The 18,091-nt window shown below is 36.8% G+C and overlaps 1 protein-coding gene across 1 annotated transcript in view; it reads right to left on the bottom strand.

Moving 5' to 3' along the window:
- The window catches only part of LOC139127568 (uncharacterized), a 32,626-nt gene extending 24,855 nt beyond the window's left edge, over window positions 1-7,771 (bottom strand). Inside the window, exons 1-2 of the mRNA XM_070693473.1 lie at window positions 7,657-7,771; window positions 2,238-2,438 (exon numbers count right to left, since the gene is read on the bottom strand). Coding sequence (XP_070549574.1) covers window positions 2,238-2,413 — 176 coding nt within the window. The 5' untranslated portion in view covers window positions 2,414-2,438; window positions 7,657-7,771. The remainder of the gene's footprint in view (window positions 1-2,237; window positions 2,439-7,656) is intronic.
- Between the last annotated feature and the right edge of the window lie 10,320 nt (window positions 7,772-18,091).

Here is an 18,091-nt window from a genome sequence, read left to right as displayed (position 1 = left end):
ATAAAAAGCTTAGATGGTATTCCTAGCGTGTCACGCTGCTTATCAGTATGAAACGTTCGGAGGTCATAATGTGAAAACGCACATGCTGTCGTTCTGGACTTGTAGGAAGTACGCACCTCTAAGGTGGAAGATACACTTTTGTTCAAATTTTTCTCACGGAAACTTTAAGCGACACTCTCACAAAATCAAGAATAGAAATTAGGACCCACCGTGAGAAGTCTGGGCCTAGAAAAACAAAATACCGGACATTTTACGATATTCTAAATTCAAAATGGCCGCCATTTTTTGGTCAACGTTATGCTGAGAAATACAATTTTGGACTTTCGAATAACTAAGACGGTGAATTTTTCCGTACCCAAGGAGCTTTAAAATTAGCTTCCACAAGTGTGAGATCAACAATAAATGACTGTCCGAATATCTGTTGCCAAAGGGCATTCAAATATCCAACCATAAAAACTTCTAAAGTTAAGTATTCGCACTAGCATAATTGAAAAAATCCTTATCGCCAACAAAGGAAAACTATTACGTACGATTACGCACTTTGATGGTCAGAATCCAAGAAAAGTTCCTATTAAGCTCAAATATGCTGTCTTGGTCAGTTTCCCAACATATTGTCTACTAGGCCCGCGACGATCTTATTGAAACATTTGTATTATTAATTGGCTACTCTGAACCTCTTTCGGTGGCCTGCTGCGTAAATTATTTATCCAAGCACTGCAACGGTCACAGTCCAATAATAATTGACATTAACCTTAGTGTGCTATCTGGATCAGCTGCCCTGCATATCTTCGACCAGGCCAACATGCATTTTATTGATACATGCGTATTAGATCGACTCTGACAACCGAAATTCACATTAACAGATTCGTATTTAGAGAGAAAGTCTAAGAAACCCACGCAATTCATCATCAATGCAATTCTATTTATAACATATGTTTGACATACGACATTTTAAAATCTATCCCAAGAGCAGTCCTTTTAGCCCAAACACAATATTTTCTTATTAAAAATAGTGTCGGTCAAAATACAGCCCTAGGCACCAGATAGAGTGAAACTGGGTCTTGAGAGTAGTATTGAGTTGAGGAAAAGCAAGAATCTGTTCCAAAATACAGAGTTTATTTCTTAAACTTCAGCGATTTGATTCCACTAAGGGAATCTTCATCAGGAATTAAATTCAACAGAAGAAATATGCAGCAAAGATTAAAAATTGTAAACGAAGAAAATAAAAAATAAAAAATAATGAAATAAAAAAACCCGTAAAAATGCTAAAATTTTGCTCGACAGAAAGAAAATGAAATAAATATGAACTTGCAAACCAGATGACGAGTAGATGTGCAGGCTAAAAGTAGCGATGTGAACGGTCGGATGATACAAAGCCAATAGCGCGAAACGAAATGTGAGGCTTGGGTGTCCAGATCAGTAAAAGTGGTAAAGCGATGAAAGAAAGATGAGACTGCCTTAGCGATATGTCCTGGCCCTCTTTGTCTGGAGCGACCGAAGATGTAAACATATTCAAATGTCGTCATTATTTGGCACAATCGGCGTCCAGCAAGTACGAATATGAAAGCAATCTAAGGAGTTAATTTGAAGAACAAATGGCTTTATACAAATACTGCTCTGTTGTCCGAAACCTTTACGTGCAAACTTTACCATCACATGAATGTTCGAATGTTACAGTAGTTAATCTGAGGCAATCAAAAGGTTCAGAACTTTTGCCCAATGTTTAGAAATACTGATCAGTGTTATTGTACATCATATCACCCTGATTGCATCGGATTATCTTCAATTTTAAAATAACGCCTACAGGTTGCACCGAATATCGTCAGTCGATTAGGATTTTCGACCGAGAAATAACCACCATGGATAATTACTCATTATTATTTGATTTAATATTTGCATGTTAAGATGGAGCTGCACCTTGCCAATACAGTTTTTCAAAGGAATATTTCTTTTTATCTCAGATGACAAGGACACCCCTATAATATTTTAATTTTTCAAAACGCAGGGAATCTAAAGGTAAGTATTGTAGCAATAGTTTACTTCAAGAATGAAGGGGTGTATGCTTTTGGTAAAAAAATCCTGAAATGTTTTATTAATGATAAACTTCATACTGTTTTCTGAAACGCAATATTTCACTAGACACAAGAATATATGCAGAAAAAACGACTATTGATTCGTCTTACTCCTTTAAAAAGCTTTTATTTCTCTCACGATGTTGTGAAGATTTTGTTGCCTACCTGTTGCGTATCTGAGCCTTTCTCCAGTCATCAAGATAGCTGAGTGCATTGTTGATATATTTGGTTTGTACGCCGTTGTGATTTGTACGCTCTCCGAGTTGAGCCAGCATATATCCCATAAAAAAGCTCGTGAACACTGTCATCCCCAGGAATAAAACCTGCCTACGTCCAGCCATTGTCGTATTTTGAGAGATGTCGCCACTGAAGACAAAAGGAGAAATAAGTTATTTAATTAGCATAAATATAACGACTGTTTATAACACAAGATTCAACCAACACGGAGCAACATCTACGACTTACGTTTGAGGGACATAAAATTACGATGAAAAGTTATATTTTCAACATTATTAAGAAGTGGACATTTAATATCATGAACTGTTGACTGAATAGAGAAATTTACTGTCGAGGACAGGTACGTGACCACAATTGATCCTCTGCTATGAAAGTAAATAAGGAATCATGACTCGAACCCGATTTGATATCTACCAGATTCCTTGTAGTAACACAAAAACGAAACTAAAACAGAGACAGATTACCCAATATTTAAAGACACTTGCAAATAAAAAATAACTACCAGCCCCCTTGTTAACTGAATCGGGAAAAAAAAATATTTTATTTTCAAAGAAAATAAGCCAGTGAAAGATTTGTTTACTACATAGGCTTCAAAATGAACCCAAAACAGGTAGCAGACCTTACACATAACGTAAAAGTCCGAATATCTATCTCCGAGGTGCGTTCAATCTTATTTACCTTGTTGTAAGTCGAGGTTTACAACAGCCAGACGGTCAGTAGGCTACCGTGAATCACAAGGGTGGCTGGAAGTGGAGATTAATGGATACACACTTTCACATGCAAAGATTTCTTTCGCTAGTACTTGTCTCTACCTACATGCTAAACCGAAGAACTCTATCAATTAACAGTATGTGACACTAGTGTAGAGACAGAATTACGCTCTCCATTCAGATACTGATCCGACAGAATTACGCCCTGCCACCGTACATACAGTAATTACACCAAATTGTGCACCGATTTTCACATCTTGTGCAAACATTAGCGAGGTATTAAATTGAAAGTTGGGATTTTCTGGATTTGTTTGACAGAAGGATAATCTAAATTTGTCAAAATTTCCTTGTAGATCAAGACACGTCCTGTAGATATTCAACATATCAAATGCTTTTTTGAAAGTATTGCTTAACACAAAGTTGCAGTTTATGTTGAGGTTTATTTCACTACACACTAATGATGATAAAAAGTCTACAATGGCTTATGAACTTCTAGGTTGGTTTTCACATTTGTTGCAATACTGAATTTGTAACGTGTTTCATGGTGTATTTTTGAAGTTTGAGACCACACCCATTGTGAGGCAGATTGGAGGGGCCATGTGCTTTCCTAATTGGACTGTGAGCCATTCTGAATCTCAAGTTTCCATAGTAATAGTCTAAGATTGATTTGTTTAGTAGTTTTGTACTTTTTGTTTTGATTTTTGAATACCAATAGTTCCACAGAAAATGAACTTGTTCAACTTGACACAGTGACTAGAATGGCATTGCCATGCCGTGGATTAAGATCCAGGTGATATCACGATCTGCTGACTCAAAAGGGTTATGTAACTTGTAAGTGCTCTTCTCTTTTTGCATGGCTTATGAACTTCTAGTTTCCCGACATACCAACCCATTGATGGAAGCGTTTGGACTGCTAATGAGTTAATCCCAAAGGAGAACTGTCTGGAGGACGTTTTGTGTGAATCAGTTTCCCACCCGAACTGGAATAGGTTACATCACGGAATTGGTAACCGTAGCAATAGGATCGACGTGGACTCTGAACCCTGAACAATTCTGGAGAGTGTCTATTGAGTGAACACTGTAATTGATACGAACTTGGATAGGGGCGTGTCTAGAGTTTCTGAATGTTTAAACAGTATTGCCGGCTAATCATTGTAGACTTTTTATCATCATTAGTGTGTAGTGAAATAAACCTCAACATAAACTGCAACGCAAATTGTACGATAATCATTCTTTCCTTTGTTGTTGATTGGATAATATGAACTTGGGTCCAGGTTTAGTTGACTGACAGTTTAACTACCTGGGTTATATATATATATATATATATATATATATATATATATATATATATATATATATATATATATATATATATATATATATATATATATATATATATATATATATATATATATATATATATATATGACCAGAACACCACGATAATTTTGCTGGATAATAGGAATTTTTTGAAACATGGGAATATGGCAGCCATTCATACTCCAAAGCCGCCTGGCTGGAGTGTACTCAGTATGAGATGTGCAGGTTGTAGGGGTATAAGCTTTCTGAACTCTCCCCAACTGCATGTTATTGATGTAGATGAAGAAGGTATTGAAGAAAAAATCAAAACGTTCCAGTAAAAATTTTGCTGTTATTTTGCTTATTATCTATTCAAGAATACTTATCATATCTTTACTAAGTGTGATTCTAAAATTTGTTTATCATTAATACATCCTGGTTGAAAATATAAAATAGCGACTGATATTTATGACATATAAAGTTATTTTTCTTAACTCTTTATTCTTACATAGACCACATTTATAACACAATAGGTGTAAGACTGGTTTTAATATTATTTTTGATTTTAAAGCAAATTTCACTTAAAGATAGGTTGCTATGGTAATGACGTATGGTTTAAATTACACGAGACTGAAAAGTAACGACTCAAGGACAACAAATTCTTGATCTTGTACAATACTTAATTGGTGCTACTGCAATGAAGATGACAAATATAGGCAAGGAAGTCCTGCGCTCCAGTAAAGCAAACTGTTGCCCAGAAATCAAATATAACATAATCTTGAAAAAGCGAGTTTTATAACCTTCCATTTTTCTTCATTTTTGAAGTAGTAATTCAGTCAGCATAAGTAACAGAGTACAGATCACAGTTCTGGTACTTGGCTGTCTTACGATTTAATAGACAAAGAATTGAAAAATGACGGGATAACAACAAAATGTTAGCCTACTTCTATTTCTCAGTTGGTGCTTCCGTTTTATAGACCACAATACTCGGCTCAAAGGGCAAAGAAGTCCTCCATTGTTCACAGTAATACTTTTACCTTTTACTCATAAATTTCATTATAGATATCCCCAATTAATCAAATTTTATATCTTCCGATTTTGTTCTACTTTTAGTATGTTACTTGGCAGTATCCCCGAGCACAAATCTGCATAAATGATTTGTGTTGCAATTTGTTTGAGGTTTGACTACTTCTTCGTTATTTTGACTGGACTACATGGCTTTCACAGGTTTCTTGGCCCAAATATCTGTGCAATTCAATGCGTCGTTTTCCAGATTTAAGATTCACAACTTTCAAATGAGATTTGTCGTTACTTAGAATGACTTTCACGTTGTGTAAAATAAAGCGATCTTTTTTCGTATGCATATTTTATGGCAGATGTTCATATTTTATTTCATCTTTAAAGTGTCGGTGTCTGGTGATTATTTCAATCGTTTTGGATTACGCTTATGTACATATTCTCGGCAAGATTTTTAAAATTTGGCGTGCAGGTATTCCCTGAAAAGACTTTCGATATAGATTTTTCAGTTAAATATATTTTTCAAATATTAGCAATGACGCGTGTCTTGTAACGATTCTTAATTATGACTTGGCTGTTTAAACATAATCCCAACGATATTGTTAGGAAGGAACAAACTGTACACTAAACTTTTCCTAGGAAACTGTTATGCGCCCTTCATTTTTGCTGACCTTTTCAGGTGGTAATGTCACTACCACCTTGTCGCACCGAAGAACATGATGGATCAAACATTCCGGAATTAGAATCAGAAGACACTTCCAGGAAGGTAGTGTGCGCCTCGAAAGTGAAAGACTTAAACTTTTGCTGAAATTTTCCTCAATGAAACTTTCAATCATTCTTATCAAAACAACAATAAAAATTGGGGGTCACCGTTCAAAATTTGGAATCAGCGAAACAAATTACCCAACATTTTGCGATGTTTGAAATTTAAAATGGCCACCGTTCATGTGTTAACTCTATGGGGAAAATGGATTGTGACAGTAAGACATATTTTGACAATAACACATATTTCTTTCTCCAAGAGCTTTAAAACGAACCCCTACAAAGTGTAAAAATATGAGAGACAACTTTCTGTCCCCTGGGTGCGTTCTACCTCAACCTGTGGTCTTGTGGTGATAGCAACAAGTTAGAATTCACTGTTGGGTAACAAACCATTTCAGATAGCAAAGCTATACAATGGCGCAAGGGTAATCATTAACTAAAAGTCAACCTTGCCCTAAGAAGCGGAAAGAGTATTTATAACTCAATCCGCAAGCGGCCATGACAGTTTCAAGTGATAAAATCTGAAAACGACGCAAAATTCCTATTAATTCACCTCTGATATTTTCTTTATCGTAATCACATTACATCGTTAAACCTCTTGAAACTTATAGGTGCGGTATTTTCAATTAAAGAGAGCAGTGTGCGGATTAACGTGGCCAGGTACCTTTTTGATAAATCGGCGTCGTTGAGACCGGCATGCTTTATTCCTGCGGAACATCAAACAGTTGTATGCAGAACCGAAAACAAAATGCGGATTACACAAAAGTTTGTCATTCACTAGTGGTTCATTTGGCGAAAAATTAGAAGTGGCCACAAAGCTATATCAACTACTTCTATTCCAACCTTTCAACGTTTCTGAACATACGGGAACATTTTATGACAGATTTTGCTGTCTTAGAAAAAAGGAATATAGTCAGTCAGTTAAAGGGACAGATTCGGCCATTTTTTCATGTAATTTGTTTGATACGATCGCGAGATACTACTTATATTTGACATGTCGAAAAATACTGAATGAATGTTTGACCATGCATATATTCCACCCCGGTTTTAGACACGATACATGAAACCATCGAAACAATAAAATAATGGTCATGACAATTAATTCATTTTCGCGATGGTTTCATGTATCGTGTCTAAAACCGGGGTCGAATATATGCATGGTCACCCATTCATTCAGTATCTTTCAACATGTCAAACAATGTGAGTAGTATCTCGTATCAAACACAATTCATGAAAAAATGGCCGACTTTGTCCCTTTAATTAGTTAGTCTACGATGGTGACATGCGGTCAACGCTATTTTTACAACAAAAGGAACGATGTGAACGGAGTACCTAACCTCCCCATGGGATATAATGAGGCACAAACTGATAAAATTTTCAATGTACGTTATACCTGCCATAAAAAAACACACCCTGAAGTAAAATTGTAGGTATATTCATCAAATTTGCAGCCGCGAGCGATAATTCCTCCAAGTAAACAAATGTTACGAACACTTACTCGTATTAAATCTTATTCAACAGTTGTATGGCATGTAAAATGTTATTCTGAAACAACCTACCGATACTGCTGTAACTTCACAGGATCTTCACAACAAAGAATGTCCACAACATAGTATTGTACGATTTCCACCTGCGATAGTATCCGTAACCAATCGCACTTTGACTTCACTGTTATAGGAGTTGCTCCAAATGATGTCGTCATTCGCGCATGCGCGTCAACGCCTTGAGGAAACGTACCTGGAATTTAGGACCTGTGCTTTTGAAAATGCTCCTAGCCGTTCTATTTGTGTGCAGGAACTATTGTCATATAGGCTATGTGACCAGCAGCAATTATGACCCATATTACTGTACGGTCTTACTGAACAGACTATAGGTTAAAGTCATAAAAATGAAGCAGCTTTTTCATGGGATATATGCTGGCTCAAGTCGAAGAGCTTGCAAATTACGTCGGCGTACAAACCAAATATATCAACAGGGGACTCAGCTATCTTGATGACTGGAGAAAGGCTAAGATACGCAAAAGGTGTCAAAGAATTTTCAAAATTTCGTGAGACAAATTGCATCAGTAGTTAGACATCTCAACATATTTGTGTATATCAATAATATATCCCAATTAATCTCAGCGGTGAATAACCATAACTCAGATATTTGATATGGACGTATAAAAGAAGCATTTTGTGTAAATTGTAATCACATTATAATCACAGGGTTACTATTGCCGAAACGTCTTGCGTACTCCAGTCTTCAAATTCCAAACTTTTTAATGGCTTTGGTGTAGATGTGTCTGAATTTTGAATTTTTGTTTTCAACAATCCATTTGAAGAGTTTGCAATAGTGTCAAGTAATTGCAATAGCAACGAAGATTTTTGACTTCATATGAACTTTTGTGCTGTTTTTCATACCTGTTCACAAATCACTAGGAATTCTGTCAAAATTCCCCTGGACCTCACGAGGTGTAATCTTACCAAGAACCACTCTAACACAGCAGACATGATGTGAACATGAGTAATGGGTGTGTCGGTTATCTTTCTATGTCAACTTTTTTGTGCGATATCTACATTAATGTTAGCTGTACTTCCAAAACCATGGGACATTGTGTTTGTGTCTGACACGAACAAAATGACACTCATTCTAATATGACACAAATGAAAGCGAGAAAAAAGTTGCCAAAGGTAGAGTACCACTAAGTAAAAATCAACACAAATATGGATCGACGGGTCCTTATCGTTAATTCTAGATTTCCATGTATTATATTGATTACCTTTGTGCCCTGTTTTAAAGGAATTAACGATTCAAATATTTAACATGTGTTGATATGATATGCATATGTGGAATTCTCGCGACGAAACATAACTGCCCTCTCATAAAACACTTATAGAGGAAAGGCTACTAATATCTATCCATTACCATGTAAATGGAGCTACAGTAATCGGTTTTATTTTGCACTAATAAAACCGTTTACAATATTTTGGTTGCGATTTGTCAATAACCGAATGGATTCCAGTGCTTTCGCTTTATGTTTATTTCTGGCAGTGCACTCCATTCAAACAGCTTAGAATATATACATACATATATATATATATATATATATATATATATATATATATATATATATATATATATATATATATGTGTGTGTGTGTGTGTGTGTGTGTGTATACATATATATATAAATATATATATATATATATATATATATATATATATATATATATATATATATATATATATTATATATATATATATATATATATGTTTTCCTAATAAATATATGAACTGCACTGTTGCCTAAACTTTACAACACTATTTGGCATACCACCACATCTGTCGTTATCACATGTCCTCTAACCATGCTTTTATTAAACAATTAAATTGCGTTATATCTGCAATGCTGCTTAGTAATGTATTAAAAACATCTTGAAGGTCAATTGCTTTGAATATGTTGCTTGGTTGTAAACTCTGCAATGGCATAGATTTGCTTGTGACGAGTGCACGTAGGAAGCGTACCTTACGTATAACTCGGCTATTGAAGCTCTTCTTTTAATGGTAGGTATACAGCCCAGTAGTTTTGACTGTGATGTCTTCACTTGGTGACTGGGTCCGTACGTTGTTAGTTGGAATCATATCGAGACTTTACTAAAATTACTTAAAATACAGGTGGGGTTTTCATTTGACATAACTTCCGACTTTTCCTATGGGTGACTAAACATTTTAGATGTGAAGACGTTTCAACTCAAGGGGGAAAACGCACACACAGTTGTACATTACCAAACTGATATAACATGATTCACTTTACATATCACTTGAAGTTTTGATTTTCATAAAATAAGTAATAAATTAATTGTTGTCCAAAATATTGAAAGAAAATGTATTTGGATGTGAAAATATGAAAGAAGCTTCACATCTATTCTGTTACAGATCACACATGATGGTGAGTTCTGTAATAACATTAAAAGTTTCTATAATTAATTAATTCAATTTACAACTTAATCTCTGGATAGGATTCGAGCAAATTACCTATAAATTAAGCTACAGTGTCGCCACAAATACACTATAGACCCATTTAGTGCAATCAATCTGTAGAATTTGCTTTCAAAGATCCACTTAGTTTTTTAAACATATAGCCGATGAAATATCGAAAATACCTCCTGAAGAGACTAAGACCGAATTAAAAGTCTTGTAACTTAAGCTGGTAATCCATCAAGGATATTTCAAATATTCACTCATTTTCAGTTTTGAAGAGTCAGCTTAATCACTGTTTGTGGCTCAGTCACTACAGTAACAGCGGAAAGGTCAGTGTTGGTAACTTAAAATACATCACTGAGCTTTTAGGGGAGACGATCATGTTTATACATTACACACTGTCTTGTAACCAGTTGTCAGTACTGCTGGAAGTATCACGTGTCCCTCTAACGGCCCATTGTGCATCATCCTCGGGCTCAGGCCAAATTGACGCGAAACCCTCATTGCGAGGTAGCCTCACACGCATTTGCCTTTGCGTAAGTGTATACGCATTTTGAAGTGGTCTCTTTATCTTTTCATGTCTTTCTCTGTCGCACGGCAAGGGTCTGTGAATACAGGCACTAATCTTTCAAATGTGGTCATGCACGCTGTCCTCAGAGGATTATTACTCAATTGTCAAGACGTCTCCAGATTTTCCTCTCGCCTCGCCAGGCCATTCCATCTTGGACAGCAGTTTCTGTTAATAACTATACACAGAATAAATCATAAGAGTTTTAACATTATTTACGTTGATTCTGTATTGTTTTTGTTATCATCATAAATTATCATGTTTTAAGATTCAAGAGACACTTTCTGAAACTTTTACCTTTCTTTTAGTATTATGTCTATTGCAGTCAACAACAGTTTTTTGTTCTAATCCCCAAACAATCCATAGATGCCAAGTATATTGTTATACACAAAGTATAATCATAGTCGTTAATGTTTTAAGTATTGACCTGAATGCAATTTTTGATAATATATTACAGTGGTAATTATAAACACATTGTCTATGCTGAAAAATGAAACCTCGGCGTTTCACCGTGCGGTTGAGTGTTAAACAAAAAACTGAACATGCCAAAAAGTACAACAAGTAGCCTTGTGGCCAAGAGAGCCTCGCTCTATTATGTAGAAAATAAATCTTTGTGCTAGAAGGTGGAAATAATAGCCGCAAAAATACACAATGAAAAGTTCATCACAATTTGCACATATACCATTAAGATTATCCGAAGGGACATGTCTATCAAATATGAAAACTATCAGACAAGTAGTTTTTGTAAAGTACATTTTTAACATAAAAATTGTCCAAAATATGCAAAATTGCTGATATCATCATAACTTCAATATATGACATTTATACCTTCCCTATGATTATTATACATCTTTATTGGACTACATAAAGGTGCATAGTGTTAAAGGGCTTGTTAGACTTTTCATACAAGTGCATAAAGATGCATATTGTCACCACCGCTGACTTCCTGTATATACACCATTGTGCACTGCAAAAAGGTGGTTACACGAGCTGACCAAGTTTATTCAGCTTTATGTTTCCTTAGATTTCCACAAAGTCCAACGACAAACTAAATCCTCCATAACCAAATCGCTTGAGGACCGGTGCGATGCTTCGTAAATAAACATATGCACTCTGCTGTTGACTATTTTTACCACACTGTTGGGCATGTCATCATCTGTTGTTATTACATGTCCTCTCACCATATCTGGCCATACTTCCTTAAATAAGTAAATTGAGTAGTATCTGCAATGTTACCCAGCAAATGTATCTGTAAATCCTTGAGAGTGAATCGCTTCTAATAAATAATTTGTGTGCCTGAAAAAATCTGCAATGCCCCCGTGTGGCTTGTGATGGCAAAGTTCTTATACGAAGCGTACCTCACCTCCAACGCGGAGGGCGCTCTCATTGACATCACTTCCGACACTGCCTACGCTAAACCAAATATGTCAGGCAGGAAGATATTTCCACATAAAGGGAAAAAAGCATTCCCACGTATATATTTACCAAATGCCACAGTTAAAGTGGCAGCATAGATTGGCGATTTTAGTGTCAAACTTACTAAAGGAGGGCGATGTGTTCGAGACCCAGTTAATCGTACGTTAAGGACTCTCTGTTGGAGGATCGTCAGTTCAACCTTGAGCATAGCGCAAGTTTGCCCATGCAGCAAGGCACTCTACGTAAAATTTCTCATTTTGGTAATTGATAGTGAGTATCTGATCTCGTTGTAGCGTGTTAGATGATACATTATATGAAAACTGCATAAAAGAATGAGACACTCGCGTGAAAAAGGATATCATGTTTAGTCAGAGACAGATTAATATAAAAATTTCGACAATAAACTCTGCAAAATAGACTATTGTCATGACATTAGCAACAAAATAACGATTTGCCATTCCAGTAATGAATGACTTGATAAGGAATGACTAGAAGGTACGTGTTCAGCTCAATGAAAATAAATCATGGCGACTTATTTTCGAGGTTTTCAGGTACTTGCGAAATTCGTAAACTTTCTTTGCGTCTGAAAACAAGTTCTGGTTATATGATACATGATATTTATCAATACGTAATTCTGGAAACTTTTTTCACCGATTTCCGTCAAATTTATTGGACATGAAAGTTAACCTTGCAAGTCTGGTAATCCTGACAAATCCAGAGCCACACTGAATCATTTCAAAAATCACCATGATCCTGCGTCATTTGCACGAAGCTAGGGAGGCTTCTTTGCGAATATCTGATTGATTAATAGTAACAATTTGGTCGGGTGTTCTCCAGGTGCACCGCGAACCATGACATCCAAATACCTGTCTCCGTATTTCGTAACCTCAAATGTTAATCAAATTCCATCGGTATCAAATCAGTTCTTTAGTGCAAAACGTTATGCAGATGGACAGAAACATACACCCTTACAATCTAATACCATTGCGACATTAGCTGGCCGCATCAGCACATTAACTGAATTGCAACACCATGGATAAACCTTTTTGAATATATAGTCACGTGATCTTTGAGACAACTGCACATTCTTGAAAAATGTATGGGGACATATACATTGATGACAATGATGTTGAATCCCTGAACCAATGGATATTTATTGCCTGTCATATTCGATGTTTGGCGATACACTTATAATGTAACTCCTGGTAGATATCCATCTAAAACGTCTCAACGTTCACTGCACTAGATCAAAACAGGCCGTGCAAAAACGACTATCGTGATAAAAGTTAGTAAGATTTTGGCTGCATGACATCATTCGTGTGACTTGCGTATTCGCTAAATTCTTGAAAGGTATATAAGCAAGAAAAGACACAGCTGTGCTATAATTATTTTGTGACTGAAGTGAAGACTGCCGGAGCTCGCTTGTTCGCTCTAGATAGGAATACCTAAAACACTGTGGTCTGAAAATATCTAAACTTTAAGGTAGTACGCATTCTATATAGGAGAGCGCCCTCTTTTGTCCAGAAGATGTACATGTTCCTTTTAGACTACCTAACCTGGTGAGCGTGAATACGGTGCCTCGAATGAATACAAGTGAACGAGATACGCATCTAACCTCGATATTTTCAGAATACCCAAAGTCTATTTCAGGTAATTGTGAACAAAATACCAAGTTGCCACAAAAGACTGGAGAACAGTCAAGCATTTCAAGTGTTGTAACACGAGAGGTTTCAACTCCATCCGAGATACCGACTTCAGCCGCTACATCTGATGTATTTGAAAATTTGCAGCCCGCACCTTGTACAGCGCAGTTGACGCGGGGGCCGATTCCAGAGAAATCGCAATCTGGTAATTATCCATCTCACTCAGCAATTGCTAACTCTCGTGGTGACACTGACTTTGGTTTTGAAGGTGTTTCTCAAAGACCTCGAACACAGAGAATGTACGTTGGCGGCATCAAAGCCGGCACCTCCCGTGAGCAATTTGAGAATCATTTAAAGAAACACAATATCGAATTTACGATGGTAAGAATTATTGCAAGCAAACGTATAGTAGCCGTGGCGGCTAAGATTAATGTACGTTTAAAGTATGTAGATGCTCTCCTTACCACAGACTTTTGGCCCCGCAATGTATTTTGCAGAAGGTGGTTGGGAGAACAAAAATTTCAGAACATTCGAGTTTTAGACGAAATCAAAATACACAAGCAGGACAACAACCTAACATTCAAAGCACAGATAACTAGTTATCTTACCTTTGCGTTTGCTGCACTCTGTTTTTTTTTATTTTTTAATGCATTCAAATTCTGAATGTAATACGTTGCGGGTTGGTTGTTGGAATGTTTGTGGGGTGATGACTACTGTTCCATACTTGACTACAATGCTTCACGACATTGATATTTTAGCTATAAGTGAGCATTGGTTGTTTCCGCATTCAATTAATTTTCTAAATTCTATTGACCTCAACTTCACTTCATTTGGTGTTGTTCATAGAGCGTTGGAAGACAACGCAAATATTGTTTCTCTTCGGGGACAAGGGGGAGTTGCCTTCCTCGTAAGAAAAACCTTACTTTCATGTGTTGACTTTTTAGATCTGGGTGATGACCGAGTTATTGGCCTGAAAATTCATTACGCGCCTACTAAATGTGCTTTTATTTTCGCGGTTTACTTGCCACCTGTTAATTATGCAGTTGATGATTATGCAGATTACATTACCTTTCTTGATGACCTCTATTCAACGTACTCGCCTGATGGTGACGTCATTTTTCTTGGCGATTTTAATGCTAATTTATTCGGGCCTCGCCGCCCTGGGCTTCCAACTTCAACACGAGATAAAGCTCTTCAACAGTTTGTTACTTCATGCGATCTTCTGCCAACAAATTTACTGAATGTTTGCACAGGTCCGATAGAAACATTTTGGTCGTTCAGTGGACAGAATACGTCCACAATAGACTCTATACTTGTATCGTCCAATTTTGCAGAAGGGATAAAGTCATGCAGAGTTCTCGATGACTCTGCTTTAAACCTTTCAGACCACTTTCCTATTGTATGCAACTTAACTCTGCAAATTTCGCACAGTCAGCCCATTATTTCGCATAAAACACGTCTGGCATGGTCGAAACTCGACCCTGACCGTATCAAAGATTCGTATACCAAGTCGCTCTCTGAAAATTTAGATCGGCTTGCCCTTAATGCAGCTAGCGGAGAGATGCTTTCTTGTCCCCCCGACATTGATCGCTTCACAGATAAACTGGTCAATGTTATGCGCGATACTGCACAGCAATGTATTCCAGCTTCTCGTTCTAAACCGTATTTGAAGCCCTATTGGAAGGATATCAAACAATTTCACAAACGGGCTTGGGAGCTTAGAAATAAGTGGATTCAAGCAGGGAGACCTCGTGGCCTTCAACATGAATCCCTACGCAAGTACAAAGATTCTAAACGCCAATTTAGAAGAGAATTAAGAAAACGACAACGCCAAGCTGAAAGGGAAAAGTATGACTTTATTGAAAACTGTTTAGAACTTGATCAGTCTCTCTTTTGGCGTAGCATCAATCTTCGCAGAAAAAACAAATCTGACGCTATCCCAGTTCTGAAAGTTAATGGCGTGAAAATCTCTGATCCCGACTTTGTTGTAAATGCTTTCGCACACCACTTCAAGCAACTTTACGAACCGTCTGAAGATGAAGTATTCTCAGCTCGTTTTAAATACCAGATCGATAACGAAATTCGTAAATTGGTTAACGACAGCCAACGTAATACTGACACCATTCTTTGTAAACCCTTGTCAGCTGATGAAATCACGCGTGCTATAGGGAAACTAAAACGTGGTAAGGCAGGTGGCCCGGATAATTTAACGTATGAGCATATTATCTTCGGAGGGCTTCACTCGTAAATTCTTTGTTACACCTGTTCAATTCAATCATCACCGTTGAATATGTTCCCTTTTCGTTCAAAACTGCTTTCCTTGTTCCAATTTTCAAGGGTGGTGGCAAAAATCGTGTCGATGCTTCAAATTATAGAGGCATTTCTTTGCTTTCTTCACTGCAGAAACATTTTGAACTTTGCATTTCACAGCGTTTACAGCCCTGCCTTGCAGAAAAACAAATTCCGCATCCTTTACAAGCAGGATATCAACCGGGTCAAAGCAATATCACGACAGCTTTCTGCATACTAGAAACAATTTACTACCATGTAGAAAGACGCAGCAAAGTTTTTCTGTGTAGTTTAGATGTTCATAAAGCATTCGATTCAGTATGGTGGAACGGACTTTTTCATAAATTGTATTCTGGTGGCCTCAACTTAAAAGTTTGGAGGCTTCTGCGAACCATGTTCTATGGCCAAGAATGTCAAATTGCCTTGGGAATGTATGTTTCACACAAATACCCTATTTTCCAAGGTGTGCGTCAGGGAAGTGTTCTCTCGACTTCTTTATTCCTACTTTATGTAAATGATCTTTTCAAAGAACTGGAAAACAGTAATGTGGGTTGCTTCATTGGCTCCTCGTTTGTAGGCTCGCCCTCCTTAGCGGATGATATTTCAATTTTAGCGCCAACTCGCGCTACTTGCCAGAAATTACTTTATATAGTTTGTGCTTATTGTTCAAATTGGAGACTGCAACTTTCCGCATCAAAGAGTAAACTTTTAGTTTTCGGGGAAACAAATCGAGAACGCCACCACCAACGCAATCTTTTGTTACATAATTCTCCTGTCACAGAAGTTGACTCTATCACCATTGTTGGCATGCAAATTACCAATACACTGTCTTCGATAGATCGCACATTATCTGCCTGCAAAAAAGCCAGGAGATTGATAAATTCGCTTCGCAGTGTGGGTATTGGACCGCATGGTCTAAATCCAATTCTTAGCTGTAAAGTCTGGAAACGTGTGTGCCTTCCAGCTGCTCTTCATGGATGTGAGCTTTGGTCTCTCACAAAAAATGAGCTAGTTATGCTTGAGAAAGTCAGCGTTATGCTGCTAAAATCATACAAGGTTTCCCCATCAGAACTGCCACTGACTTTGCTTTAAGTGCTTTAGGTCTAATTTCAATTGAAGCCTATGTTGACAAATGTAAACTGTTATTTTTTGGAAATCTTTGCAACTGTAATATTTTTTCAACAAGAAAATGTATTTTTTACATCGTCTTTTTGAATTCAAACTGTCTTCTACAGAGAAATCTTTAGGATTTATCGCTGATACTGTTAAGATCATTTCAAAATACGATCTGACATGCTTTCTTGATGAATTTTGCGCTACTGGCTATTTCCCGACAAAACGTATTTGGAAAACAATTGTGAATGATGCCATCCATGAGAATGAAAATAATTACTGGAGACCGTCCAAAGATTGGAAAGTAGAGATGATATGCTTGATTACTCTCGATTGCACACAAAATTAGCTCCATTTCACTTGTACACATATTACGCAATTTCCTGAACGCCGTGAAGTTGTTTACAGTATTATGAATCTTCTCACTTTTCCTAAGAATGAAGTCTGTTTTAAGTGTCAAAATACAGTTGATGATGTTTTGACTCATTTGTTAACTTCCTGTTGTCATACAACAATAGCAAGAGACTCTTTTTGGAACTGTCTTTTCGACAAAATGAGCATTACTGTTTCTGCAACACTTTTCAACTTAAATGACCTTGACTTCATTGGAAATATTTTAGAAGATAGTATTTACATGATTGACTACCAGGAGTCTGGTGAACAAGCAACTCTTCAAGAAATTGTGCTGGACTTTGTGCAAATGTGCCTTGAGAACTGAACATAGTACCGTGTATCGCCTTCTGACAGAAGCTTACTTATATAATTTAGTGTTTTTTTTGAGTAATTTTTTTCCCTTACTACCTCTGTAATTTAATGTGTTGATGTAACTCTTCTCATGTTTTGAGGAGGAATAAAGAAACAACAACAACAACAACAACTTTTGTGGCTTAGTCACTACAGTAAATATGTTGTAGAAGCGTGCCAAGTTGGACCTTCATGAGTAAAGTATTTTTCTGGTCAGCAAAGTTCAACAGCGGAAAGGTCAGTGTTGGTACCTTAAAA

This window comes from Ptychodera flava, unplaced genomic scaffold, assembly GCF_041260155.1.
Source record: "Ptychodera flava strain L36383 unplaced genomic scaffold, AS_Pfla_20210202 Scaffold_33__1_contigs__length_2856901_pilon, whole genome shotgun sequence".
Taxonomy (NCBI): Eukaryota; Metazoa; Hemichordata; class Enteropneusta; family Ptychoderidae; genus Ptychodera; species Ptychodera flava.
Note: the sequence above shows the minus strand (reverse complement) of the source record. Positions and strands in the feature narration are given on the sequence as shown.